Source organism: Triturus cristatus, chromosome 7 (genome assembly GCF_964204655.1).
Source record: "Triturus cristatus chromosome 7, aTriCri1.1, whole genome shotgun sequence".
NCBI classification, from domain to species: domain Eukaryota; kingdom Metazoa; phylum Chordata; class Amphibia; order Caudata; family Salamandridae; genus Triturus; species Triturus cristatus.
The window spans coordinates 514,219,362-514,246,879 of NC_140590.1; the positions used below are offsets into that span (position 1 = coordinate 514,219,362).

The 27,518-nt window shown below is 46.1% G+C and overlaps 1 protein-coding gene across 1 annotated transcript in view; it reads left to right on the forward strand.

Moving 5' to 3' along the window:
- The window catches only part of LOC146809995 (uncharacterized), a 370,052-nt gene that overhangs the window by 189,169 nt on the left and 153,365 nt on the right, over positions 1–27,518 (forward strand). Inside the window, exon 3 of the mRNA XM_085616871.1 lies at positions 19,163–19,235. Coding sequence (XP_085472997.1) covers positions 19,175–19,235 — 61 coding nt within the window. The 5' untranslated portion in view covers positions 19,163–19,174. The remainder of the gene's footprint in view (positions 1–19,162; positions 19,236–27,518) is intronic.

The window sequence follows — 27,518 nt, forward strand, 5'->3', positions numbered from 1 at the left end:
TTGTGGGCGTATTTGTAAATGTAACAGTAAAGACAGTAAAGATAGTAAAGACAGTAAAGATGGATTAAAACAGGACAGGAGCTCAGTAGGAGTGCTATCTACTGGAATTTCCAGATAGATAAAGTAAGGGTTTCCCATGGGGAGGGGGGAGGTCTGGGTGGGCACGGGAGGGTGGTGCAAGTAAAAATTTCTAAAAAGTCCTCTTTTTTTGCCCGTTGTTACATTCTTTGGGTATGGAGAATCATGATTCTGCAAGAGAAAGTTAGTATTATTAGTATCGCTAGCATAGGTTTTTCTTTTTGTAGCTATGGGGTGAATACCTGGTTCGGGGGTAGAATTTGTCTCTATGGATAAGCTTAGAGTTCTTTCATGGAACATTAATGGCCTTCGCTCTAGCCCAAGAAAATGGAAGATTATGCAGTATCTCCGAGATTTTGATGCTCAAGTATTGATATTACAAGAGACGCATCTTACGGAAAAAGAGATGCTTTCTTTAGTTAAAAAAAATAGATGGGTCGATTTTTGTGTATCTACTACACAAAACTCTAATACTAGAGGGGTCGTGATTATCTTTAAAAAATCATTAAAAGCCAGGTTAGTTGAAAAACTTGTTGATTCAAGTGGGAGGTGGATTATTGTTTCTGTAATTATAGCTGGGGCCCGAGTTACCATAGTAGGCTATTATGGGCCTAACCAGGATGACCCATCAGTTCTAAGTACCGTCTTCTCCCATCTTCTTCTTTATCCAGAACCGATCATCCTGGCTGGAGACTTTAATGTGGTCTTAGACCCTCTCCTTGATAAATCTTCATCTAATAAACCTATATCTTCATCTAAAACTAGGTCTCTTTTACTTGAAAAAATGAAAGAGTTCGGATATGTGGACGTATGGAGACTTAAGTCTGGTCTAAGACAGGGCGTCTCATATCGGAACTACAAATATCAACACCAGTCGAGGATAGACTTAGCATTGGTCAGTCAGGAATTAGTTAAACTGGTGCAAAAGGTCTACTATCTCCCCTTTCATCTCTCTGACCATGCTGCTCTATGCCTTGAGCTGGTTGGGCTGTCGGAAACCACTGCCACTGCCAGAACATGGTCGTTTGACCGCTCGTTCCTTAATGTTCCAGATGATATTTATTTTTTAAGAACAGAAACGCAGTATTTTTTTTAAAACAACACTGGCTCAGCTTCGTCCGGCTCTGTATGGGACGCATTTAAGGCTTTTTTGCGTGGCCTAATTACCAACAAGGTCTCATATAAAAGGAAAACTTATAGAGACACGGTCATCTCGTTGGAAGCAGATTTAGCTATGGTTCAGGATAATATCTTGTTACATCCTGTCGCTCCTCCAGAAATATTAGAAGAATGGCAAAATAAAATACTTACATTAAAGGGGGAACTGGGTTCCATACTGAACTTACGAGTTCTTCAGAGATGGGAGGCCAGTAAGATGGCCCACTTTGAATACGGGGAAAGTGCTGGAAAGCTTTTGGCTTGGAAAGCAAAAACGGATCGTATTAGAAATAATATTGATCAAATCTCGGCAGAAGGTACGGTCCACTCAGCGGATAATGATATCAGAAATGCCTTCCGTGATTATTTTAAGAACATATATTATGAGGATAAGAGCATCGATGCAAGACAAGTTGAGGACTGGCTGAGTGGAGTATCTCTTCCCTCTCTTTCTCCTGTTCAGAAAGTTGCCTTGGCTAGACCTATCACAAAAGAGAGGTAACTGGAGTTTTGCAGCGTGAATCTTTCTGGATTCACTATGCTGTGCATTATTCCGCGATCTTGTGGTTGGGTCCGGATTCGTAGTCTTTTCTTTGTTTTTTTTTTTTGTAGCCCAGGTGGGCGTCGACGTCCACCATTTGGTGCACCTCCCGTGACGTCGTCGTGCTTCCTGCGGAAGTCCCACCTTTGGGGCGCCATCTTCAGATTCTTTTTTCCGCCGTTGGGTCTGGATCGTCATCGGGAAGCTCCAGAAATTCACTCGGAGGAAGAAGGAAGAAAAGCGAGTTTCATCGATAGAATCAAGAGAAGACATCAGGAATAGAACAGATTTCGACAGGAGCGCGAAGAAAGAGGACCAGCGAGCTTTTTTCTTCGACAGCCTTGGAGAATGCACGCTCAGAGACCCTGAGCGAAATGGACAAGACGCCATTCAAGTTCTGCCCAAACTGCCACCACAAGTTCGCGCAGAAAGACCAGCATCCGGTCTGCAACCTCTGCCTACCGGTGGATCACCAGAGTATCGACTGCCACGCCTGCTCAGCCTTCGCGCCGAAGACACTCAGGGTGAGAGAGAGGCAGAGAAGAGCCAACGCCAACATGGAGGGCAAAGGAAAACCCCCGACACTCTACGAGCTGGGCCTCGACACGGACGACGAGGACAACGTCGCCGAGACAGCCGAAAACTTCACGGTCGTAGAGACCGACAAGAAAAAAGAAGACGAGGTAAGAGAATCGTCGAGCACAAATCAAAAAACACCTCGAAAACACGAGGGTGACTCGAGAAAAACTGAGTCAAGGTCCACGAAGGGAGCCCCGGCGCCGAAAACTTCGACGTCCAAAGGGGGAACTTCGGACAAAAGGCCCAGCGGATCCTTACAAAAGGACTCCCTGGCGCAGAAAGACGCCGAAAGGCAAGGGTCGTCGAAATCATCCCATGAAACGGGCCGATCGACGCAGAAAGAACGTTCGACGTCGACGCAAGTTTCATCGAAAAGACCCGCGGTCGACGCCGAAAGCATCTCCGAAATGGAGAAAAAGAAGAGGCGGCTCGAGGCCGAAATGGAGAACATCCTTCAAAGGAAGAAGGAGTTCGACGCCAGGATGAAGGAATTCAAGATTCCAACGGTTTCATCGGCGGACGTCGTCGAGGTCGAAGACGAGTTCGACGCCGAAGGGCTGACAAGGGACCTCGAAGAAGAAGAGGAGCCCTATTATGAGGAAGAAGCCGAGGAAGAAGACCAACAGTCGTTCTTCGAATCGGCGGCATCTACCAGCAACGACGTCGAATGGCACGATCTCGACACCGAAAACCCGGAGGAGCCCGTGGACACGTACCCCTCGAGGCCTTCGCCACCCGACGACATCGGGGTGTACAATATGGTGGTGAAGAGCGCAGCAATGGCCTTCGGCGTCAAACTCGACGAGGAGAGTCCGAAAGCCGATTTTCTCGTCGAAACACTGCTCCCCATCCAGACTAGGAGTCAGTTCCTCCCCATGCTACAAAGCGTGATGAACCAGGGGAGAGAAGCCTTCAAGGAGCCTGCCACCTGTCGGTCGATCACGCCCAGGACAGAGAAGAAATATAAGCACTCCTCCCTGGACCCACCTTACATCAAGGGTAGCGTCACCGCAGACTCCATCATAGCCTCCACGGCCAGGAGAAGGGCCAACGTTCCAGCAACTTCGGGCCCACCTCCGGATAAAGAGAGCAGGAGGATCGACCTCACAGGCAGAAAGGTCGAGAGGAACGCCGCAATGCACTGGCGCATGGCGAATTCGAATGCACTCCTCAATAGACACCAATACCAACACTGGGATGAGATGGGGGAGCTAGTAAAGCAACTCCCCGAAGAATACCGCCAGAGAGCCTCTCACCTGGTAGATGAAGGCAAGAACATCGCCAACTCCTGTATAAAGACGGCGTTGGATGGGGCAGAGACTTCAGCAAGACTCATGGCCATAGGGGTCACAGAGAGGAGGCATGCATGGCTAAGAATCTCGGGATTCAAACCGGAAGTGCAGAACAACATCCTTGGCACCCCCTTCAACGGAGAGACACTGTTCGGAGCAACGGTGGACGAAAAGCTCACCCAGCTCAAGAAGGAAAACGAGACAGCGAGGTCCATGGGGGCCCTACAGCTGAGGGGAATGAGACGAGGAAATCCCTCGAGGAGACCCTACGGTAGGGGTGGAAGCCAACAGGGGACGTCGCACCAGGCGTTCCAACAAGGTCAGCAGGGCGAAGGTCACGGACAAAGTCAGCAGAAGCAAAGCTGGCAATATCAACCTCGGGGCCAGTCCTTTCGCGGGAGAGGGAACGGACGTGGCCAAAGGAGGAGAGGGGGCGATCAGCCCTCCTCGAAGTGACTCAGCACGCAAGAAGACGCCTACCCTCGTCAGGCCCCCAAGGGTGAGGCGCAAAAAAGTGTCATCAGGGGGAAGAGAAGATTCGAGAGCCTACGAGCATACGTCACCAGTAGGCGGAAGGCTGAGGTTCTACCTTCAGGAGTGGCGGCGTATAACCACAGACAAGTGGATACGGAACATCGTGCAGTACGGATACTGCGTAGACTTGGAGAAAAGACCTCCAAACAGGAGGCCGAAGGGAAGACAGAGATCGGCCCAAGAACTGGCAATACTCAGAGAAGAAACACGGAAACTCCTGCAAAAGGGAGCCATAGAGACAAAGGGGTCTACTCAAACTACTTCGTGGTTCCGAAGGTAGACGGAGACCTCAGACCCATACTGGACCTCCGTTACCTAAACAAGTTCATCAGAACGCAAAGGTTCAAAATGACTTCACTGCAGGAGGTACTGCCACAGATAAGAGAAGGGGACTTCATGGTCACCGTGGACCTCAAGGATGCCTACCTTCACATCCCAATAAACAGAAGGCACAAGGGCCTTCTAAGATTCAACATCGAACAGGAACACTACCAGTTCACAACCCTGGCCTTCGGATTAAAATCAGCGCCAAGGGTCTTTACAAAATGCCTGTCGGCGGTAGCGGCACACCTACGAAAGCAGGGAATACACGTATACCCCTACTTGGACGACTGGCTGGTCAAGGCAAACTCACGCGAGAAGTGCGAGAGGCACGCAAAACGCGTAACAGACACCCTCACAAATCTGGGATTTTCCATCCACTAGGGAAAATCTTCGCTGGAACCGGAACAGGTAAAGATTTTCCTGGGGGCAAAGATCAACTCCCTCAACAGTACAGTAGTGCCCAGCGAAAGGAGGACAGATGCTCTACTGAAGGAGACGCAGCTCTACCAGAAGGGGCGAGCTCTGACAGTGAGGGCGGTGAGCAAGATGATGGGGATGATGGCGTCCTGTATCCAGCTGGTGCCGAATGTACGCCTGCACATGAGACCATTCCAGGAATGGCTGCAACAGCAATGGTCACAAGCAAACGGAAGTTGGGAGGATCTAGTGGTTGTTACGCACGCAGTGCAGGAGGAGATATCTTGGTGGAACAGAGACAACATAACAACGGGGAGAAGCCTGACACCACCAAGCCCAACAGTGACCATTACCACGGACGCATCGCAGAAGGGATGGGGAGCGCACATGGACAACCTCAGAGTGAGGGGTCTATGGGCTCCAGCAGAAGCGGTCCGCCACATCAACTACGTCGAGTTGAAAACGATACTGCTAGCCCTGAAGGCATTCCAGAGACACCTGTTCGGCCAGAGGGTGTTGGTACAGACAGACAACACCACGGCGATGTTCTACATCAACAAACAAGGGGGGACACAGTCGTTTCCCCTCTCATCCCTAGCTCAGGAGATTTGGAGATGGGCCATACCTCTCAAGATAGATCTACTGGCAATTCACCTACCAGGGAAGGACAATGTGGAGGCAGACTGGCTGAGCAGGCAGACCTCAGCATCGCACGAGTGGGAGCTCAATGGCCAGGAAACGGAGAAAATCTTCCGGAGATGGGGGACTCCCACAATAGACCTATTTGCAACACGCCACAATGCAAAATGCCAAAGCTTCGCGTCCAGGCAACCAGATCAGCAATCCAGGGGAAATGCCCTATGGATAAGCTGGTGGAGGACATTTGCCTACGCCTTTCCACCGATACCCCTGTTGCACAGAGTGCTCGACAAGTGCAGAACCAGCAACATGACTCTGATCCTGGTGGCTCCACAGTGGGCGAGGCAGACATGGTTCTCACAGATTCAAGAAATGGCGCAAGGCAATCCGTACAGGTTCGAGAGGAGAAAAGACCTGCTCTCAATGCAAAACGGGGAGGTCCTGCACCCAGAGCCAGAGACCCTCAACCTAGCAGCATGGCTCCTGAAGACCTAGAGTTCGCACACCTAAGGTTGCCTCAGAGCACTATGCGAGTGCTACGGGAGGCAAGGAAACCTACTACAAGAAAGTGCTACAGCGCAAAGTGGAAGAGATTCACGGTGTGGTGCAGGAAAAAGGGCCTGCAAAACAGAATGACAAGAGACTCAACTGTGCTGAGGTACCTCACACACCTTCTAAAGAGTAACCTCTGCTCGAGCTCCCTAAGGGTACACCTAGCAGCGATCGTTGCCTACACCAGAGGTGAGAAGGGTGGAAGTTTCTTCACCTCGCAGGTGGTGAAGAGATTCATGGAGGGAGCCAAAAGAATGGCACCCCCGAAAAGGTTGCCGCCGCCGGCATGGAATTTAAACGTGGTTCTGACGGAGCTCATGAAGGCGCCGTTTGAACCCATTCACAAGGCCACTCTACAAATGTTGACGATGAAAACTGCCTTCCTAGTGGCCATAACCTCACTACGCAGGGTGAGCGAGCTTCAAGCACTAACGCTACAGGAGCCCTACATTCAAATTCACAAAGACAGGGTAGTCCTGAGGACGGACCCACACTTCATGCCCAAGGTTGTGTCGGCGTTCCACATGAACCAGACTATCCAGATACCGAGTTTCTTCCAAAACCCGACTACAAACGCAGAAAAGGCCCTGCACACCCTCGATGCCAGAAGAGCGGTGATGCACTACATTGAGAGAACCAAGGAACTCAGGAAGTCGAAGCAGCTGTTTGTGTCCTTTGCTACTAGCTTCATGGGTAGACCAGTGACCAAGGGCACCATCGCTAGGTGGATTGCCCTCACTATTCAATTCTGTCACAAACAGGCTGGACAGGAGCTAACGGAGGGGCCCCAAGCTCACTCCACAAGGAAGAAGGGGGCCACAGTTGCCTTCCTGGCAAACACGCCCATCCAAGACATTTGTCTCGCAGCAACTTGGGCATCTGTGCACACGTTCACAAAGCACTACTGCGTGGACATTCAAATGAATAAGGAAGCACAGGTCGGACAGAAGGTGCTACAACACATTTTCAACGACCAGCGATCATCTTCCACCCAGCCACCACAAAAATAGGAAAACCGCTACAAAGTCTATGCACAGCATAGTGAATCCAGAAAGATTCACGCTGCAAAACGAAAAGTTTCTTACCTGTCGGTGTAGTTTTGCAGCTTGAAGATCTTTCTGGATTCACTAGCGAACCCACCCACCTCCGCCAGGAAGATGAGGCTGGAGGAAGAGGGGGTGAAATGGATAGGATCAAGAAGTGGAAGCGTACAGAAATATGGACAAAAGGATTAATCAATCGCCTAGGGTTAAAAAAAAAAAAAAAAAGAAAAAACAGGAAAAAAGAACCCGAAGATGGCGCCCCAAAGGTGGGACTTCCGCAGGAAGCACGACGACGTCACGGGAGGTGCACCAAATGGTGGACGTCGACGCCCACCTGGGCTACAAAAAAAAAAACAAAAAACAAAGAAAAGACTACGAATCCGGACCCAACCACAAGATCGCGGAATAATGCACAGCATAGTGAATCCAGAAAGATCTTCAAGCTGCAAAACTACACCGACAGGTAAGAAACTTTTCGCTATCTTAGGTAGTAAGAAGGGCAAGGCATCAGGTCTGGATGGCCTCCCTTCGGAGGTTTATCAGGTTTTATTACCAACAATAGTTCCCTTCTTAACTCAGCTGTTTAATCAGATCTTTTTGGAGGGGGTGTATCCTCCTGAATCTTGGAACGAAGCCTCTATTACTTTGATATTAAAACCTGGTAAACAGGCTGACAGCTGTGGGTCATATAGACCAATTTCTATCCTAAATTCAGATTACAAGCTTTTTTCATCTGTCCTAGCTAAAAGGTTGGGAGAGGTGGCACCCTGTATTCTACATCAGGATCAGCGGGCTTTGTGAAGGGTCGCCAGCTCTTTGAGTTGACCTATGATCTGATGGGTGCTATCGACATGGCGACTACGGACTCCTTGCCCTTAGCTGTTATCACGTTGGATGCCGCCAAGGCCTTCGACAGGGTGAATTGAACATTCCTGTCGGGGGTCTTGGCGAAGTTCAATATTGGCGAGGGTTTCCGTGGAGCGGTCGGTTTGCTGTATCGGAATCCAACAGCTTCTGTATTAGTCAATGGTGAATTGTCAGATCCCTTTAATATCACTCGGGGTACCAGGCAGGGCTGCCCACTCTCCCCTCTCCTATTTGATTTATACATCGAGCCCTTTGCCCAACGATTGAGGGATGATGTTAATATCAAGCCCTTTATCTATAGGGGATGGGAGAGGAAGGTAGCCCTGTATGCGGATGACATTCTCATTTTTTCTTCTGACTTGAGTACAGCATTACCCGCGATCATTGCACAGGCCAATGACTATGGTGAGATGTCAGGATACCAGATTAATGCATCCAAAACAGAGATGATGATATGGAATGAGGCTGAGCCAGTGGTAGGGGTCCAGCCCAACTGTTCCATGCGGTATCTCGGACTTACCATCGTTAGAGATATAGACAAAATTGTACCGCTGAATCTAGACATAGTGACAAGAGATTGTAGAAAGCTTATGAGGTCGTGGTCTTCGCTCTCCCTTTCCATCTTGGGTAGAGCTAATTTGGTAAAGATGTTTATTTTACCTAAAATTTCTTTTCTGTTCAACAGTATTCCATTGTACTTTGAACCTTCTATTTTACAAAGACTGCAAGGTTATATTAGTTCGTTTATTTGGAACGAGCATACACCTCGGATAGCATGGAAAAAGATTAGACGCCGCAGAGAAAAGGGGGGATTAGCAGCACCTGATTTACAGCTATATGATTGGGCTTTCCAACTTTCCCATGCCAGGATGCTGCTTAAGATGCCAACAAATGTGGGTATAGGAAGCATGTTTGCTGCATTATTGAGAGGAGGGGGAGTAGACCAGAATGGTTTTTTGTTTAAATTTGGGGATCCCAAGTTTTTTAAAAAGATTACGTTGAAGATTTTGTTGGGTTTCATAAGAACATGGGTCAAAATAAGAGGTGCAATAAAGGTGGGTTATTTCTCAGGTAGGTCACCATTATGGAACTCTCCCGGTTCCCCGGTGTGGCTTCTTGACAGCTTGGCAGTACCTCTGAGAGAGGCGGGTCTGGAAATTTGGGGAGATCTTTTTTTTGATGGAGTTTTGCTATCTTGGGACCACATACTAGCTAGAGTGGGGTTAGGTCTCTCTAAATTTAAATATCTACAGATAGCAAGTTGGGCCCGTATGCAGAGCTCTGTCAGAGGTAGGTTCGAAATAGGTGGTGAGAGTAGTATAGTGACCTTGTTGATGGATAGACCCCCTGCACCTAAAGAGATTTCGTTTTGGTACAACTTGTTACTAGATGAAGTTGACGGGGAGTTTGCCTTACCTGAGACATTATGGAGTTCCTCTTTCCCAGGGGAAGACCTTGAGAACATCTGGTATTCCTCTTGTAAAATCTTATGGGATACGGTGAAGCCATCATGGTTATGTAGGAACCACCTTTTTACTTTACACAGGGCTTATTACTCCCCACAGCGGCTATCTAAATTTTCTAATGAGTACACAGTGGCATGCCCTAAATGCGGATTGTTAGCAGCCTCTGATCTACATATGTTTTATGAATGCCCACTGGTGTTACCTTTTTGGGATGCTATTAGCACACTGTTGACAACATCTGTGGGACATCAAATTTCAATTAATGCACTGTTCGTAATTTTTGGAACATCACTGGAAGTTCAAGGTTCGGTTAAAAAGCTTTTGTTTTATTGTATCCTACTTGCAAGAAGAGAGATATGTAGGAAATGGAAGGATCCACTGCCTCCCACCTTGCTGGACTGGCGCTTATCAGTATTGCGTACATCAAAAATAGACCTAGTAAGATCGGGTAATCCCGAAAAACGAGACTTTTGGCACCTCCTGAATTGGGCCTAAGTGTGTGCTTGGGGGTTTTTTTTGGGTTTTTTTTTTCCCCACATTGTCCGATGATTAACGCTGCTTGGTCTGCTCTCCCTCCTATATATGGATATACCCAGATATGGTTATTTAACAGCAGCAACATTGCCCCTATATGGATTAACATTTCGCGGTGTTTACTCTGGAGAGTTTCTGAACAACACTGAGTGCTATCCTAGTATGTGAGAGCACTACCAGTTTATCTGTGACAGTGTATCGTATAATTTTTTTCTCTCCTAGAGTTTCTATGCGACTCTCCAAGGGCAAAATGAGGACAAAAAAAAAAAAGATACGTTTATTACTGGCAAACTCCTCCAATAGCTTGAATCAGTGCGCCGCCGTTCATTGCACCCCCTCGGGCAGATAAGGCACAGAAGAGGAGGGGACACACACCACAACACTCCCATCATAAGACCAGGAAAAGATCTGGACACAATCGAGTCTTTTCTATATCTGGCAGGAGACATGTTTTGCACATAAGATGGCCTCGCTGTGCAGCCAGCCCCAGGCAGCCTTGTTTAACCTTTCAGCTCGTGCTGTCACATTTAATAAATGCTTAAGCCAGTTTTTTTTTTATGACTACAACCAGGGCATTAGGAGGGGCCTATATAATTGAATGCTTTCGCATTGTTTAGTCTATTTTTTTCAGCAGTACATTTAGAATGCCCTGCACTCACCTAGCAGCGTGACAGAGTGAGATCTTTTTCAGTGTTCACTTATTACCTGACAAAGTCCATATGTGCTCCGCGCGCTGCATCAAAACCTCATTTATTCTCTGAAGCACCATCTATTGTCTGTGAGACTGACTGCAGGTCTGAAGCAATGTTACACACACATTTAACATAAACACGAAAAGGCCGAGGGCAAATGTATTTGCTCCATGTTGTGCTTGTCTAACAGATTAATCGAGCAGCAGTATTTACTAAACAGGGAACAAACAATGTTTAGAATGTAATTGCTTTTTTTCACATGTCCCGCACTCTTCAAATGTAAAAGCGTTCCCTAATTTTGTGGTAAAATCAGTTATTTCTTGTTTTTATCGCACTAATTGAAACAATAGTGCAAAATCAGTTCATTCTTTTTTTAAAATAATAATTGTTAGCCAAGAGTTACACAACTGAAATAAAAAATATCCAATAACGTTTTTCATATGCATAGCAATCAAAAATGCACTTGTCCTGCTCTCCATTACACAATTAGGAAAATTGTGTTTATTAGTTTTCTCACATTCTTTACACTAGTGCAAGGTATTTGTGATATAGTACTTGTGACTTAAGGGCCAGATTGCATTAGTGCTTGTATCTATTAAAACCAACGTTTCTGGCTTACACAGATTGCAGGTGCCACCTGCACCTCCTCACAGGATATCCAGAGGCATGCAGTGTATCATTTCCATCCATCCACCCTGCCATCCATCCATCCACCCTGCCATCCATCCATCCACACTGCCATCCATCCATCCACACTGCCATTCATCAATCCATGTTTCCATTCTGCCATCCATCAATCATACATTGATTCACTGTGCCATCCACCCAACCATCCATTTGTCCACCCTCTTTACCATATGTTCTCTCATCTTTGTACCTATTCATCCATCCATCATCCCCTTACTCTGCCATCTTTATCTGTCCATCCACCTGTCCAGGAGTTGTCCGTCTGTGAAAGCATGAGACCTGACTGAGCCAGCAGGGGGGCTGTAAGTGATCCAACAACTTATGCTTATCTAACGATCAGAACCAACCACTATTACTTTAGTCCACCATAAAAAACGTAAATGATTGCATGGAACGGGTTGACTTGAGCGCACAAGACTAATCCCAATAACTAACAGTAACTAATAACACTAAACTAACCATCAACCTTGAGTTCCAGAGCAGCGTGCTGCCCGGCATAAAATGCTACAAAGCCTTGTCCGGGGTGGTAAGGGCTATAGAAATGCCACTACAATTACAATCTACAGGGCACACACAGTATTACGTTTGTGATGCATTAGGCAGTCTGATAATGTGCTGCATGGCTAAATGATGAGAAGGTCCCAAAGGCGAGATCTATTTGCTATGCCAATGCTTGCTATCAATTCCTCTCTCATCCTTCAAATTAGCACTCTGCTGCCCGGTCACACTGTCTGGAGAGAAACTCATCAGTGAATTCTGAAGTCTTTTTAAACTATTCAGTTTTGTGGTGCACTTTGGAATGTTGACAGATTCAGGAATCTTGTCTGCAAATGTTCTTTTGCTTCATTATAAACTTCTAATAATTTGTTTCCATGCTCATCAAGTATTTGAGGTAGGTACTTTTTCCTCACCTAGGGAAAATCTCTCCCACCCTTTGCCTGTAGGTCATTTTCAAATGTTTCAATCCAGTCTTCCCATTGTATGGGAGGATTCACTAGATTCATCGAACAACTGGGTGGGGGTTATAATTGATCGATTGACTCATTTTGGCTTTACTATGTTTTCAGCAGCGTTCTTTGAGTCATATTTGTCCCCTTTAAAAACGTTTTGGGGAGAAAGAGTTGGTAATTCTGTTGCTGTGTGGTAGGTGGTGCTGTGAACGTACTCAGTGGTTGTGGAGAGCTGTGGTGGTGGGAGTAATTGTGATTAGAACCAAGGCAGTGTTACGAGGAGAACTGTGTGTAAGGAGGACACGGGGCTGTTGGCCTGGGAGGAAGAGATGTTATTTCCTTATTTGAATCCATCGGCGTGAAAGTAGTCTGCCAATATACCCACCAAGAGCAAACGCACTGGAGGAAGGAGTGCGGTGTTGACAGTCAGGTTACAATGAAGGAAGTCTCGCTGCGCTCAGTGTGTGGCTAGACGTGTAAACATATGTTAGTGGTGCGCGCGTTTGGCTGTTGCTTCAACTTTAATCTAGCGTTGTTTGCAGGAGCGGAAAGGTCATACAGGGCGATCAATGGTAGTATTCACAGTTGTGAGAATTGTTGGGCTTGACAATAGCAAGAATACAACTTAAGCCGCATACCTATCGTATGTAAAGCAGAATCCACGTCAGTGCGTGGGAGAGGAACAAAGTTCACAAAACAATGAGTACAATGAAAGCTGCCTTCGTGCAAGGGCGTGCGAGAGTAGGACGCGCTGTTATCAAGGTTGTTTGCCTTAGGGTTGTGCCTGGGCAGCTCGTCACCAAGAGCTGTTGTAAAACAAGAGCAAACCAGTATCTTCCAGGAAGCAGAAGATGTTTATTCAGGCGACGACCCTGCGACACACTGAGGCCAGTCCCCACAGCTCCACTGACCAGGCCAGGTCCAAGGTAAACAAGAAGGGAATCCCACCACACACACACGCAGTTCTGTTACACAGTAAGCCTCATCAAGGAAATTGACCAGGATTGACAAAGTGTCCAAACTAAAAGTTAAAAGGGCAAGCAAAAATGCTGTTATAGAGTCCCAAAAGCTATAGCAGTCGAGCCATAGTACTTAAGACTTTGAGAAAATGGAAAATAGAAATGAGCACACTGTACAGCGGTATGAAGTGAAACAAATCATTTATAGGAGGGCCTAGAAAAGATGGGTGATCAACAGTGTTGAAAGCTACTGGCAGCTCCAGAGGTAAAATAATGGAAGAGAGTTGATGATGCTAATGTTAGGGAATTAACGAGTGGGTTGCAATAAGTGCATTTTCAGTGACATGACCGGGAGGGAAAAAAGACTGGCTGGTAGAAAACAAATTATAGATCTGGCAAAACAAGATGCTGAGATTTCACTATGAGAAACAAAAGGAAGGGAATTTTCGAAGCTTTTGCTGGATAATACAGGGGAGGAATAAAGGACAAGAGAAGCTGTGTTATCTGGTGGCATGTAAAAGCAGCAGGAGTCTGCTTGAGCATATGAATTTGATGAAAATAAGAGTGAGATACATGTAAAAAAAAATGGATAATTAACAGAAATAACAGATATGCCGTGGCAATATTCATTGAAATAAAATGAGCAATTCCAGCTTCAAAAACAGACATCCTTGATGAGGTAACCAGGTGAGTTGGTTAAGTAGTGATTATCGGTTTTGAATACATGGTATTTCATGAAGGTGAAATTGTAAAGGTGGCTCACATCTAATATTCTTTAAATTAAAATGATCAGAGAGATGAGAGGAAAATAAGAAGGTAGGAAGAATTATTTGTGCAAACGTATTGACCCTTAGTTTGCCGCCCAGTACCGGTAAGAGGAGGGGTGATGGCGAAAGAACATGACGAGCAGGGGGCAGAGCGGGGGGGGGTTGGCAAATGATAACGAGCAGGGGGGTGGTTCCTTTAGCGACACCAACGAGGGAGAATATGGAATAAACAAAACTTACCTTGCTCTCGCGGCTCGCTGCTCCCCCCAAAAAGTGGCGCCCTAGGCTGACCACTCCCCCAGCTCCACCACTGGTCCACTCTCTCCTTTTTCTCCTCTCTCTCTGATCACTCATGGCACTCTCACCCTCATGCTCTCTGACTTGAAGCTCCCCGTAGCTGCTGCAATGAATCTCGGTGTGCTAGGGGAGAGGCACTAGCAGTGGCCCTGTGCTCTCAAAACTAGCCCCATTGGCTGCAGCCCACTGAGGAAATGTGCGGTGGAATAAAAAGTCTGTCCAGATTGTTATTGAGCAACTTTTCCAAGGTTTGCATGGACTGACTGCTCAAGTTCCACAAGGAGAAGACAAAGGAGTATTTCTCCAGTTGACCCTTCTATCGATTAGAAGTCCCGGTGGTCCAGTTCATCACTCATGTTGAGAAGATGGGTCAAGATCATCACGAATAGGGCACGGCCAGAAAAGGTTTATTTTGGGGCTCAATCAGGTACAACCAGAGAACACTGTTACTGAACTAAGGTGCACATGCATCAACATCCCGAAAAGCGAATCCTTATTAGCGAGAAATAACGAATCGGTAATAAGGAATCGCTTTTCGGAATGCATGAACAGATTTGGTATTTTTCCTCGATTCCTTAAAAATCGCTATTAATTACCGATTCCACAATAGCGAGTACAGTAAACACCGATTAGCAATTTGCGAGTTCGGTATTACCGAAATCGGTATTAGCGAATTTGGTAATAGCGAAATCGCAAAAAACGGTTCGCTCCAGGAGCAGACTGATGACATCACTACCAGGAAGTTAAGCTGCCCCACCCTCATTCACTGGCCTGAGGAGCTCACAGGAGGAGGCATAGGACACAGGCTGAGGCAACAGAATCCTCTCTCAGAAACCATCCACCCTACCCTCATCCAGGATGGACAAGGATGCACCAGGCCCTGCAGAAACTGCCAGGAAGAGGAAGAGAAAGTTCTCTGACAGGGAACTGGAGCACTTGATTGAGGGGGTGAGCAGCAAGCATGACAAGCTGTTCGGTAAGCTGTCCCTCAAGGTGCCCGAGGCTGAGAAGAGAAAAATTTGGCTTCGCATCAGGGAGAGGGTAAATGTTGTGGGAGTGACGCCCCGCAGCATCGATGACCTAAAGAAGAGGTGGTATGACCTCAGGAAGAGGGCCAAGGAGAGAATTGCAGAAAGGGTCAAGGAGGCAGCTGGCACAGGAGAGGGGCCATCCACAGTACCTGCAAACACTGCCCTTGAGGAGCTCGTCGAGGGGACCATCGAGCCAGAGGCGGTTGTCGGAGTTACGCAGATGGACACCTCCGGTGCAGCCACCACTTGACAAGGTAAGATGCATGCCTGCGCCCATAGTCTGCGTATCGTATACCCATCCCCATCCCCCCAGCTCAATCACAGTGTGCAGGCAGAAGTGCACAACACATATGCCCTCACATCAGTATTGCATCATGGGAGTCGTAGTCATGTCAGCCAAGTGTGCATGTATAGTCATAAATGCAAAAATAAATGAGATCAGCAGTACAGGCCCAACATAGAGTCAAATAATGTAATTCATAGTAGGACATTAATGCAGAATGACAAACAGATGTAGTTTCAAAAATAACTAACCATGCACTGTTTCACACACAGATGCATCTCCTGGGGATTCGGATGATAGTGGGCGCCTCATCATCTCAGAAACACCGGCTGATTCCGATGGCGACACTCCGCAGGAGGGTCAATCCCCACTTCCTCCAGCAACAATACCACCAACACCACCACCACCACCACCAACAACACCTGCGACAAAACCACCAAGACGCAGGGCACAAGTCCCCTCCATGCAGGTGATGGATGCATGCCCGAGTCCTGCAACCACAACTGGGCCAAGTCCTACAGGTGTCACACCGCCAGCACCACCACCAGCAGGTGGCTGAGTCACGCAGCAGCGCAGGTGCCGATGGAGCCGACCAGGCAAGGAACATTTATGGTGGCATCGAGGCTCAGATGCTGCTTGTTCAGCACCTGCAGGGGAGACACATGGGGACAATGAACCTAAACATGTCTTGTCTCGCAAAACACATGTGCACTCTGACTGACGCAGTGCGGAACATGACCTCAGTTGTGGCAGAGGGCAATGAGAAAATCAGTGAGGACCTCCAGGAACTCATCAGTGCCATCCGAGCAGGACAACACAGTGAGCGCCGGAGGCATAGACAGAACTTGCTCCGTTCCACAGCATCGACCAGGGCCATCACAAGGGTCTGCAACAGCACTGCTGTGTTGTCCCGCAACTCCGTGTCACTGCAGGTGGACCTCGGACATTACTGTGGTGACGTGGCGAAGGCCTTAGGCCAGGTGACCACTGCTTTGGAACACTTGCAGTCAGGGACATTCAGTGGCAGCAACTTGGGAGGGGAGGATGGCAGTGAGGCTGCTTCAAGTGTAAGCAGCGTCTCTGTGATGGAGACCTGCACCAGGAGGCGCAGTTCGCGCTGCTCCACAGCCACAGAGACACAGCGTGGTAAGGTGGAGGAGACACGCGATAGGAGGCTGGGCGTTCGTGGGAAGCGCCACTAGTCATTCTGTACAGCATCCCTGACCATGGTTGGGTAACCATGATCCACTTTAATTTAACTTTTGCACTCCCGTAACTACAACGGGCATGTTTTTGTCCACAATGTGTGGGGGAACTCTAATTTGCATTTCTGTGTGACATTACATACATCAGTGCTCCTGTGAATTAAACAGTAGCACTACTAATGATATCGTCATGGCTCATTCTTACCTGGGTCAGAAATGATGTTGTGTGATGTATGTCCGCCTCCTTTGACCCTCAACTGTGTTTGGAACGTGTGCCTGTCGGTGTTGTGCGGGTGGTTGGTCATCCCGGTAGTTGTCATTCCTGTCCACCTCTATGGGTATCCCCCTTCTGGTTGCAATGTTGTGCAGCATGGCACATACTGCTATAATCCTGCAGCAGGTGTCTGGTTTATATTGCAAGGCACCACCAGTCTTATGTAAGATCCGGAGGCGACTCTTCAGAATCCCAAATGGCCTCTCAATCACATTTCTGGTGCTTATGTGGGCCGCGTTGTAGCGTTGCTCCTGTGGTGTTGCTGGATTGATGTAGGGGGTGAGGATATATTCACGCAGGGCGTATGCACTGTCACCTACAGGATGGAAGCAAAGGCTTAGCGTCAGTCATGATGATACATGTGTGATGCTGATGTTATGAAGAGGTATGCGTACGTACCAAGCAGGAGTCCCTCTCCGAATTCTCCATTGAGTAGACGCCCATGGATGCCACTGTGTCTGAATATGTAGGAGTCGTGTGTGCTCCCTGGAAATTGTGCCACTATGTCCGTAATGATGTGCTTGGCATCGCACACGACCTGCACGTTGATGGAGTAGTAGACTTCCTGTTACGGAAGATGTACTCATTGGCTGAGGGTGGACAGATGGGGTCATGCGTGCAGTCAATGCATCCTATGACATGGGGGAATTGGGCCACCTGGTAGAATTCCTGTTTGGTGTGGTCCAACTGCTGGGGGGTTGTGGGGAAGCTGGTGTGGGTATTTATCATTGTCAGCATGGCATCAATGAATTTACGGAAGAAGCGTGATAGTGCGCTTTGTGATACGCCTCCCGCTACCGCTATGACCCCCTGAAAACTTCCAGACGCCAGTAGGTGCAGGCTGCATAGGACCTGGACGTGCGCAGGAATGGCATTGGTCCGACGTGTCTGGTGCTGCAGTAGTGGTTCCAGGTCTGCAATTAGGCGCATTATCATTGCACGATTGAGACGATACTTGTCGTAGACCTCATCCTCACTTTGGCCAAGCAATGTGATGCGCACTCTGAATACTCTCTCCTGGATCCTTCTCCTGCGCTGTGCTGGTGCATTTATTCTCATCCTCCTTGCAAGCACGTAGAGGGCTGCCATTTTGTGAAAGGAAACAGGGTCTCCTGGCCCAACTTGTTTGGCTTTCTGATTGATTGCATCTGTGGCACACTTGGGATTTTTTTAAAACTTTTTTTTCTTTTTTTCTGCAACTTTACCTTCTGGTTCTGATTCCCCTTAATCTGCTCATGCAAAATAGCGATTTTTGGGATTTTCGGTATTTGCGACTTTTGATGCATTCATTAGCGAATCTTTATTTGCGATTGGCTAATGCCAGGCGCTATTAGTGATTTCGGTATTTCCGAATTTTAATTTTGCGATTCTTTATTTTAACGGGGAATTATTTTGCGATTCTTTATTTTACCGGGCAGTTATTTCGCGATTCCTTATTTTACCGGGCAATTATTTTGCGATTCTTTATTTTTTTGCTATTGGTGTTGATGCATTGGGATTCGTTTTTTGCCACTCGCTAACGGGTGATTTTTGCGATTCGGTATTTTTGCAAGTTGATTTATGGTTGATGCATGTGCCAGTAAGCTCTCTGTCTCTGGATTCACAAAGGACCACATGCTGTGAGTCAAGCTGAGCCTAAATGTCTCTTGGATGTTGTAGTGTTTTAATGTGTTCCCAGTTTTCTTGTATGTTGTAGTCTCTAGTTGAGTTATTGTTTAACTGCTAAATAGTCATGTAAATAAAAACAGTCGTGAGCATGACTAGTTTTATGCTGTGGAAATATTACACATACACCTTTTGTCAAAGACTCAAGCTAAAACACGCCTAGGCAGTTTATTTAGTTTCTTTTCCTTTAATTTTTTCCGGAATGTGGATCAAACTGGCTAGTCATCTAACTTTAATGTCACCCAGTTTGGTGCCAGGCTGCTGGTGAACATGTACTTTCTGGTAATTGCGGTTGGTGTGTTAATATTTGAACATTTGTCATCCACAGGCGCTCAGGAGTATGGCTGGCCTCAACTGCGGATGGCTGTTGTACGTGATGCCTTGCCTAGTTCAGCTCACTGGTGAGTCCCTCAGTCAGTCTCTCATTGATCAGTTTCTCTCAAGATCTCTACTTCAGGTGATTTTGTTTAGGTTGATTGACCTTCCTGGACAATTGACAGGTATCTACCTTTCAGTAGAGATGCTTCCCCAAATTGCGTAAGTGAGCAGACAATTTTATTCCAGTATTAAAAGTAAACTCTTTCTGAAAAAAGTAATGCAACAGCGGCACAAAAGCGTCACAAGGGGCTTGTAAATCTGCCCCCAAGAGTTTGTCTTGAGATACCCTTTCTATACAAACAAAAATCTACAAATTCTGGGGCAGATTTACAAGCCCCTTGCAACACTTTTGCACCACCGTTGTGTCACTTTTTGTGATGCAGCGGCGGCATAAACAGTGCGCGACATTGCAGCCCATTTACAACGTGGCTCATATAAAGAAATGTATCATGTTGTAAAGCCCTGCCTCACATTATACCTGCGTCAGGTATAATGTATGCAGGGTGGGCGTTCTCACACATGAAAGCCTCGTAGAAATGACGCATTGAAATCTACAAGATTTCACTGCTCCACCTCTAGGACACCACTGTGTCAAAACATTAAGCCTGCTTGCAGTAGGTGTAAGGAGTGATAAAGTACAATACCTATAGGCCTCCCATGCATTGCTGGAGTTGCATCATGCTTGCTACACGACTCCAGCAATGCATGACTTTTGCGCCTACAGATGCGTCAGAATTTCTGGCGCATCTGTCAGTCCTTGCGTCATGGTGCTCTGTATTGTAAATATGGCGCATCCATGGTTGTGCAAGGGTATCGCAGGCTGGCGCAGGTAAACTGGCACTTCTCTACAGATGCATCAGTTTCTTGTAAGTCTGCCCCTAAGTTCCAAGTTTGAAACATAATTTGACAGGAGTAAACAATAAAGTGGGGGAGTCTCTTCACTATGCCTTTGTTCCTGTTCACTCTTTAACATCAGACCCAGAAACTGTATCAAATCCTTGCCTGCCAGGTATTTTCATTCCCACCCAGGTGCACAGTAATTAACGGTGCTAAAGATGCAGTGGCAGCAGGGCCTGTGGAGTTGAACAATACCACTGCATCATATCATGACTGTCTTTTACTACCAAACCAGAGGGCAGAGGAAACTATTTTCCTTGCTTGCATTAGGTCTCATGGTGCCTTTGCCAAGTGACAATCTTCCTGTCCTTATTAAATTTATTGATTGATTTCTTTTTTGTCATTTCTTCTTGGTGGTGTTTTTTCCCCATGTACTCTCTGTAATGTAAAGAAATTCATTTTTATTATTGTCAAGTTTCTTCGTCATTTTATTGGGTTTATGTGAAGGAAACACATCCACAAAACATTTTCTGCTTCTTGCAATTTCTCTTTGGAAACTTGAATATCCCTGTCTTCACTCTTATCCCTTTGTTTTTCTCATTTGATCCATGCTTGAATTCAGCCTCTTGTCATGCGGCTTGAGTTTTAAATTGTTCGCTATTTTTGTCGCCCCACATTATTTTTTCCTTCAAATATTTTTTTATAGTAGTATGGAGTAAGCATATTCAGCATTTAGAGATATCCGCTGCCCCAGCGGACATCTCTTACATTGGCAGGAACCCCCCATCTCATTTGTTCCAGTCAATGCATTGAAGGTATGCTGTGCAGCTCCATTAACATAGTGCCATATGGCGCACTTGTATTATTTTTTTGTACTTACAAAAAGAGAATCCCAAAAGAGGAATTTCTTTTCGAAAATCTAAAAAATAGTGGGGCCATATTAGCAAGGACTTGCGATAATCATCGCAAAGCGCGCTTAGCGCTGTATTTTTTTCCGCTGGTTTAGATCGTGTAGATAATGCGTTATTATCAACGTTTATCTCCAAGGCGATAATAAACCAGTGATAGCGGCGATTCTCAATCAATTACGCGGGAATACCAGCGATGAATTCCCATCGCTAAGGAAAAGGTCGCTAAAAGGCAGGTGAGGATTCCGCCGTAGAATCCACCTCCCATAGAAAACAATGGCTAAGTCAGGATTTTAGCAGGTGTTAAAATCCAGCGATAATCGCGGTTAGCACAAGTTATTTTATCGCTTCGCGGGCATTGCTAATAGGGAAAAGTTGTGTTAGCGACATCTTCCTATTACTTTTAGTGAGGAACGCCCACTTTACATGTCATTAGCGATAAATATCGCTGACATGCAAAGCGATAAAAAAATGGTCTCTGTCGCTACCAGTTGTTAGCAACAGCTTGCTAATAGGGCTATACAAATATCGGCGCTTTATCTGCAAAAAGTGCCGCTAAAGCGGCGATACTGCCCTTGCTAATATGGCCCGTGGTCCCTTGAGCATGAGAGTTTTATCCCACGGTGTGAGGGTCATTCAAACATTTTTACTTTCACTTACCGCCACGTTTTGAAAGCAGTATATGAATGTTAAAACTGGCTAATTGACCGCTCTCTCTAGATAGAGCAGGCAGACAGATGGCCAAACTTGTGACAGCCCTTAGTCTGTTGGGCCACTGGAGTGGTATGTCAGTGACATAGACAGAGTAGTCTCCACTTCTGACATAATTCAGTTCTGCCCAAATCTAAATGAGGAGGTCAGAACTTCAGTTTGGTAAAGACCGTACCCTCTCCGCCAAACTCTAAATCAGTTCCAGTGTTATGATGTGCATAATGATATGTACAGTGCTCGATACGCTTCTTCAGGTGAATCCACATAGTGATGTGTGCAGTGGCAAGGATAATATTGATTTTTATTACACTCCTACTTTAGCAGCAGCACAATTAACCTTTTTTCTTTTTGGTTCACTGCTAACGGTATGCACAAATGTTCCTCTTTCTCTCGCCAAGGCTCTGCTGCGTGCTGTGCCTACAGTGCAGTTATTTGAAAGGGATTTTTCTAGATGACATATAGCATGGCTCTTGCTTCTCCTCTGCCTTACAATGTGATGGGTGCTGTTTCCCTGGTTTTCCGTGTCATTTCGCTGTAATATGAATCACTTTTCTAAATGGCAACTCTTTATAGTATGTTTCCCTTCTCCACAAGGTCCAAATAAATGAGAATATTTGAGAATCTTTTTTTCCTCCGAAAATCTTTGCTGAATTGTACTGTAACATGCAGTAACAAAATAAAGATATAAGACTAAATTGAGGTGATACACTGCATCTATAAGTTTCATTAAAGCTCTCTACACCCAAAGGAGATTTTGTCAGTTCATAATCAAAGCGGATAAAAATAACCAATAGCACAACTAATGTGCAGCAGCCTGTCGGTGTTCAGGAGGGGGATGGGGTGGTCTCAGAGGTTCCAGAGTTGGCTGGTCCTAGCTCTGGAGAGAACATTCCGTCTTCTGATCCTCCTGCTCATAACCAGAGGGCCCCACGTTCAAGGAAGGCTCCTCTCTGGCTTAGAGATTATGTGGTTAACAATGAGTGAGGTTGATTTACGATGTCAAACATGAGCGTTAAATATTCCGTGTTAGTTTCTGGGTCCTTACCTTTTTTGTTTTACTTGTATATATTATTTAATTCTTATGTTGTATAAGGAAGGGGGAAGTGTTGTGTTGCTTGGTAACGAGTTTCTGTGCATCCTCGTGATGATGGAATGTTTGGGTTGGAATGTGATTCTGGTTCCACTGTGTGGACCAGTATCGGGGTTGGAGAGAGATGGATGTACCTAGTTGATGCTCCTCAGTATTAAAGGATTCTTCATGCAAATGCTGTTATCGTCTTTACTTCACTCTTACCTGCAAAACTTCACATATAGCTTATTATTAGAGCTTATTCCATTTCTCGTTTATCGCAAGAGATAAACATAATGGGGGAGAGTGGAAGTAAACAGATGGAGGAGATCTAGTAACTGTTGAGTCAAGAAGTCCTCAGTAAATACGATGTGTGTGTTGTAGTGGTCGGAAATATTTGTGAACCTTTGACAGCCAGCAGCACCATTTCACTGACTTAAAATGAAGAGTCCTTCTTGTTCTGATCAAATCAGGGTTAGTTTGCTGTGTATCTCTCCCTGAGTGTTCTAGCATTTGTCAATATAGGATTGAGGACTATACTTTTTAATACCACGTGTGTTTGTGAACTCTGTTCACTGTGTATCATTTCCACAGTGCTACTGTGCTATACTACCGTAGATTATGTCTAAATGGTCCTAAAACTATCCACTTGTAGAACAGGGCTAAATAACATTATATCAATCCCTCCTGTAAATTCTTCAAAAGAGAAGAGAAGAGGATCCTTTTTTAAGCAAGTAATCAACTTGATCAAACACGTATATGAATTAGAGTCTACCAAGACCCATCCCATGGTGGATATGCCCTTTGTCAAAAGAACAATGCCTAACAGAGCTGTTTCCGAAAGGATAACAACATAACTTATATCTACTTTGTATAGATGTACAACCCATAATTTACCCCTGTTCCAAACTGAAGACTGTTTATATGAAGATCACTTCTTCCTCTATGTCCTTCTTCATACTGTCCAACTTACTTGTAAGGTGCCAATCTGTTACACATGTTACATTTTTCCTTTTCTCTGCTAATTTATTTCATTTATGCACATTAGCTAAGGAACCTCAAAACCTACATACACATTATTTGACACCAGAGTGTTCAGCTCAACAAAATTACAAATAAATTATAAAAATTGTTTGGGGGTGTATGGCCTGGTAGGCACATCACCGTAATGATTTGTCTGATGGCCCAGAAATACTGCAACATCCTATTCCCTATTGGAATATGGTACACGGAAACTGCCTGGCAGCTCATTCCCCCAAACCACTGTAGAGATCCGTATTTGGTATTTGCTGCTATCCAAAGCATAAGAAAGAAGCACCATGGACCAATATTACACCTGCAGGTGGCAGAACGATGGAGGCCTTAATGTGTTTCTGAGGTTGCCCAGCTTCTTAGGAAGAAGTCCAAGCAGTGAGGGTCAGAGCCCCTGGGAGATTTGGGGTGCTGCTGGACGGTTGGTTTACCTCCACTCAACCAAACTCCCGTCTGGTTACATTTCTTGTGATGGAGGGGTAAAAGACATGAGGGGCGCCATCTAAGCAAGAGATCCTTACCACAAAGTGTGGCCTCTGGGCACAGAAGAGACATAGCACCCTTACCAGCCATGTCCCGTGCACGTAAGAGCGTGGGGCCAGGTTGGGGGGGGTTTCAACTGACGACGTGGAGGGAAAAGTTATACATTTTTTTCCCTCGTGGTCATCTGTCAAATCCCCCCCTAACCCGGCCCCACCGCTGCATCCTGCACGGGCTGGGTCTGGCCCTTGCCACTATGCTCATAGGGGCCTACAGGAGCTTGTGGGCCACTGGGTTCATGCAGCCCCACATTAAGTGATCCGGAAGGCAGTGTAAGCAGACTGGAGGAAGCAGGTGTTTAAGTGCGCCCTCTCAGCTGTTACTGATGCTGAGTACCAATCTTCTGCATGTCCCTTAGATTTAATTTACACCTTTTCATTACTAATGTTCAGAGGCTTTCTGAGACACTATACCTCCTTGAAATTTACTATAGTTGACTGCTGCATTGAAGTGAGGGTGAGTTCCTTAGGGACTGTTTTTCCATCGGGGCACAACTGCATTCACTGGCTTACGCCAAAGCATGAGACCAAGGCAAATTCAATCATGCTGATATATATTGATTTACCTCCTAATTAGAGACTTTCATTGATGACAGGCTGCTTTTTCTGGAGCTATATTCCCTATTTCAACAGTGTGCAGTGTGCAGCTGTGGTGCCGTTGGGAAATGCAGCTCTTATTCCCCTCCACACCTTTGGTGAGGTGGGAGTGGTGTAATTTCTCAGTATTTGTAGTCTGCTGTGAATACCCTGGGGAATGCAAATATTATCCCTTACAAAAACTGTACTGAGCAATGGCCCCAGGTGGCTATGATCTTTTATGTTAATGTAAGGGTTTTGAGCACATTGCCCGTTCATGCTTATGGTGAGGACTGAGAGTTACACCCAAAGGAAATGTTCAACTGTAAATATTCCATCCCTGAATTTCAGTGCAGCATCTGTGGTAGACATTGAGATAGTTACAGTCCCAGGGCTGCAGATAAAACGATTATTAAACAGAAATAGGGCAAAATTGAAAAGTATATTATGCCAATGGCTGCTATCAAGCCAGGGGCGTAACACAGGCACATGCAGCCCCTGCGATGCAGGGGCCCAAGGTCCAGGGGGCCCCCTCAGCACAGTACTCCCACCGGACAGCTCCTGGTTGATCCTGAAGAGGGCCCCTCCACGTACCTTGCAGGAGTGCCCCCTCCAGTTTTGTTACACCACTGCATCAAACCTGCTAAATTCAAACCTGTGGGTGGGTGGCAGAATCACTTCCAATTTCATCCAACTCAGTGAACCTAATCCTTCAAGCTACAAAGCGGGCCTTGAGACTAAGGCTGGGGAAGTGAGCTCCCATGTCATCCTTCTATTGCAAAATTTGTCAAATGTGATCAAAAGAGTCATTGAATAAGAGAGGCGCATATCTGTGTTGGAAGATATGGTCAAAGAGGCTCAGTCCACAGTGCCACAGCTGGTCATGTCCTCTAAGGCTCTACTGCAATGCACAGAGGATGCAGAGGGACACTCTAGGATGAATATCCTACAATTCTTTGGATTCCACAAGACGCTGGAGGCAAGGACCCAGAATTGTTCCGAAAGAAATGGCTCAAATCATTCATTCCTTGAAAGGACTTCTCACCCTGTTTTAAAATTGAAACAGCTCATACGATCCTAAAAGGACAACCCTAACTGGAAGCTCACACCTAACAACAGTATTCTTAATTTCAGGGACACAGAACCTTTGCACAACAAACTTAAAGAATAATGTGAGGTTTAAGTCCCACAGAATACTGAGCTGTCATAGTGGGACTGTAGCTCTGTCCAAACTAACAAAAAGGACAATTCTTCGGAAAGATGAATGATGTGAACTCTTCTGTTTAGCTCAATAGATGTAGAGTGGCGGGGAATCATGCTGTTACCAGATATTTGTATAGGGGGGAGGTGGGTCCAATGCCCAGTCAGACATTGTTGCAAAGTCATCCTGTGTCCTGGGCACCCCCCAAACATTTGCTGAATGGTACTGGTGGCAACTGACTCTGACAGACCCTGGGATCTGCCTAACCAGGCCCAGGGCCAGTGCTATGCTGAAAGAGACACTTAAGAATACATTTAAATATCTACGTACACTAGGGTACACAATGGTATGGTGGGGTACCCCTGTGATTGTCATGACCTCCCCTATAGGCCACTAGTATATAATAGGGCACGGGAATTGAAACTACCTAGAGGTCCCCAGTACCCTGGGCTTGGCAGTTTAGAGGCCAGCAGACTTTATCTGCACTTGCATGTGTGCACTGCTGAAGCCTGAGGTCAGTTTAAAAACAGCCCTGGGTGCCAGGACTGCTTTTAAAAGGAAAATTGTGCCCAAACTCGACTTTGGTGTTTGGGAGCACTTAAAAATTGATAACCCTCAATGTTTTGGCATATTAGGGATCCACATGGTCTCCCCTAGGCATCCTAGGGGTGGGTGTAAGGTATTTAGAAGGTACACCCTTATAAAATGAGTTTGTATATGCCTGGGTAAAGTGAAATTTCACATTACACATTACACTCCCCACATTGTGGTAAAGTGCTGCTCAAATTCGACTTTGATACTAGGAGCACTGTGGAGGGAGGATCTGCAAGATTTCTACAGATTCAGAACCCCTAAAGTCTCCACTAGTTGCATAGGGGTCCTGTAGAAATAAGACAAGTACTTATAAAATATGTTTGTGTAAGTCCTGGTGCTGGAAAAATAGCCCAAGTCATTTTTCCTATTGCAAATCCCCTGTTACATAGGTTAACATGGTAGGCAGTTATTAATTTATAACTCTTGCTAGGAAAAGGCTAGAAATGCCATTTAAAGACTTCCAAGAATAGTATTAATAAATACAACAATATCATATTGTTGAATTTCTACTTAAGTGTTCATACAAGAAGGTATAAGACTTTCTTGTTTGTAAGTCCAAATTGAGCCTTCCAGTGGTCTGCCCTGATTGGTCAATCAATCAATCAATCAATCAATCATAGCATTTATAAAGCGCACTACATACCTGTGAGGGTCTCACGGCGCTGGGGGGGGAGGCTGCTACTGTTCGAAGAGCCAGGTCTTGAGAAGTCTCCTGAAGGTTAGGAGGTCTTCGGTCTGCCGCAGGCGGATGGGGAGGGTGTTCCATGTCTTGGCGGCGAGGTGAGAGAAAGATCTGCCCCCGCCGGTCACTCTTCGGATGCGGGGAAGGGTGGCGAGGG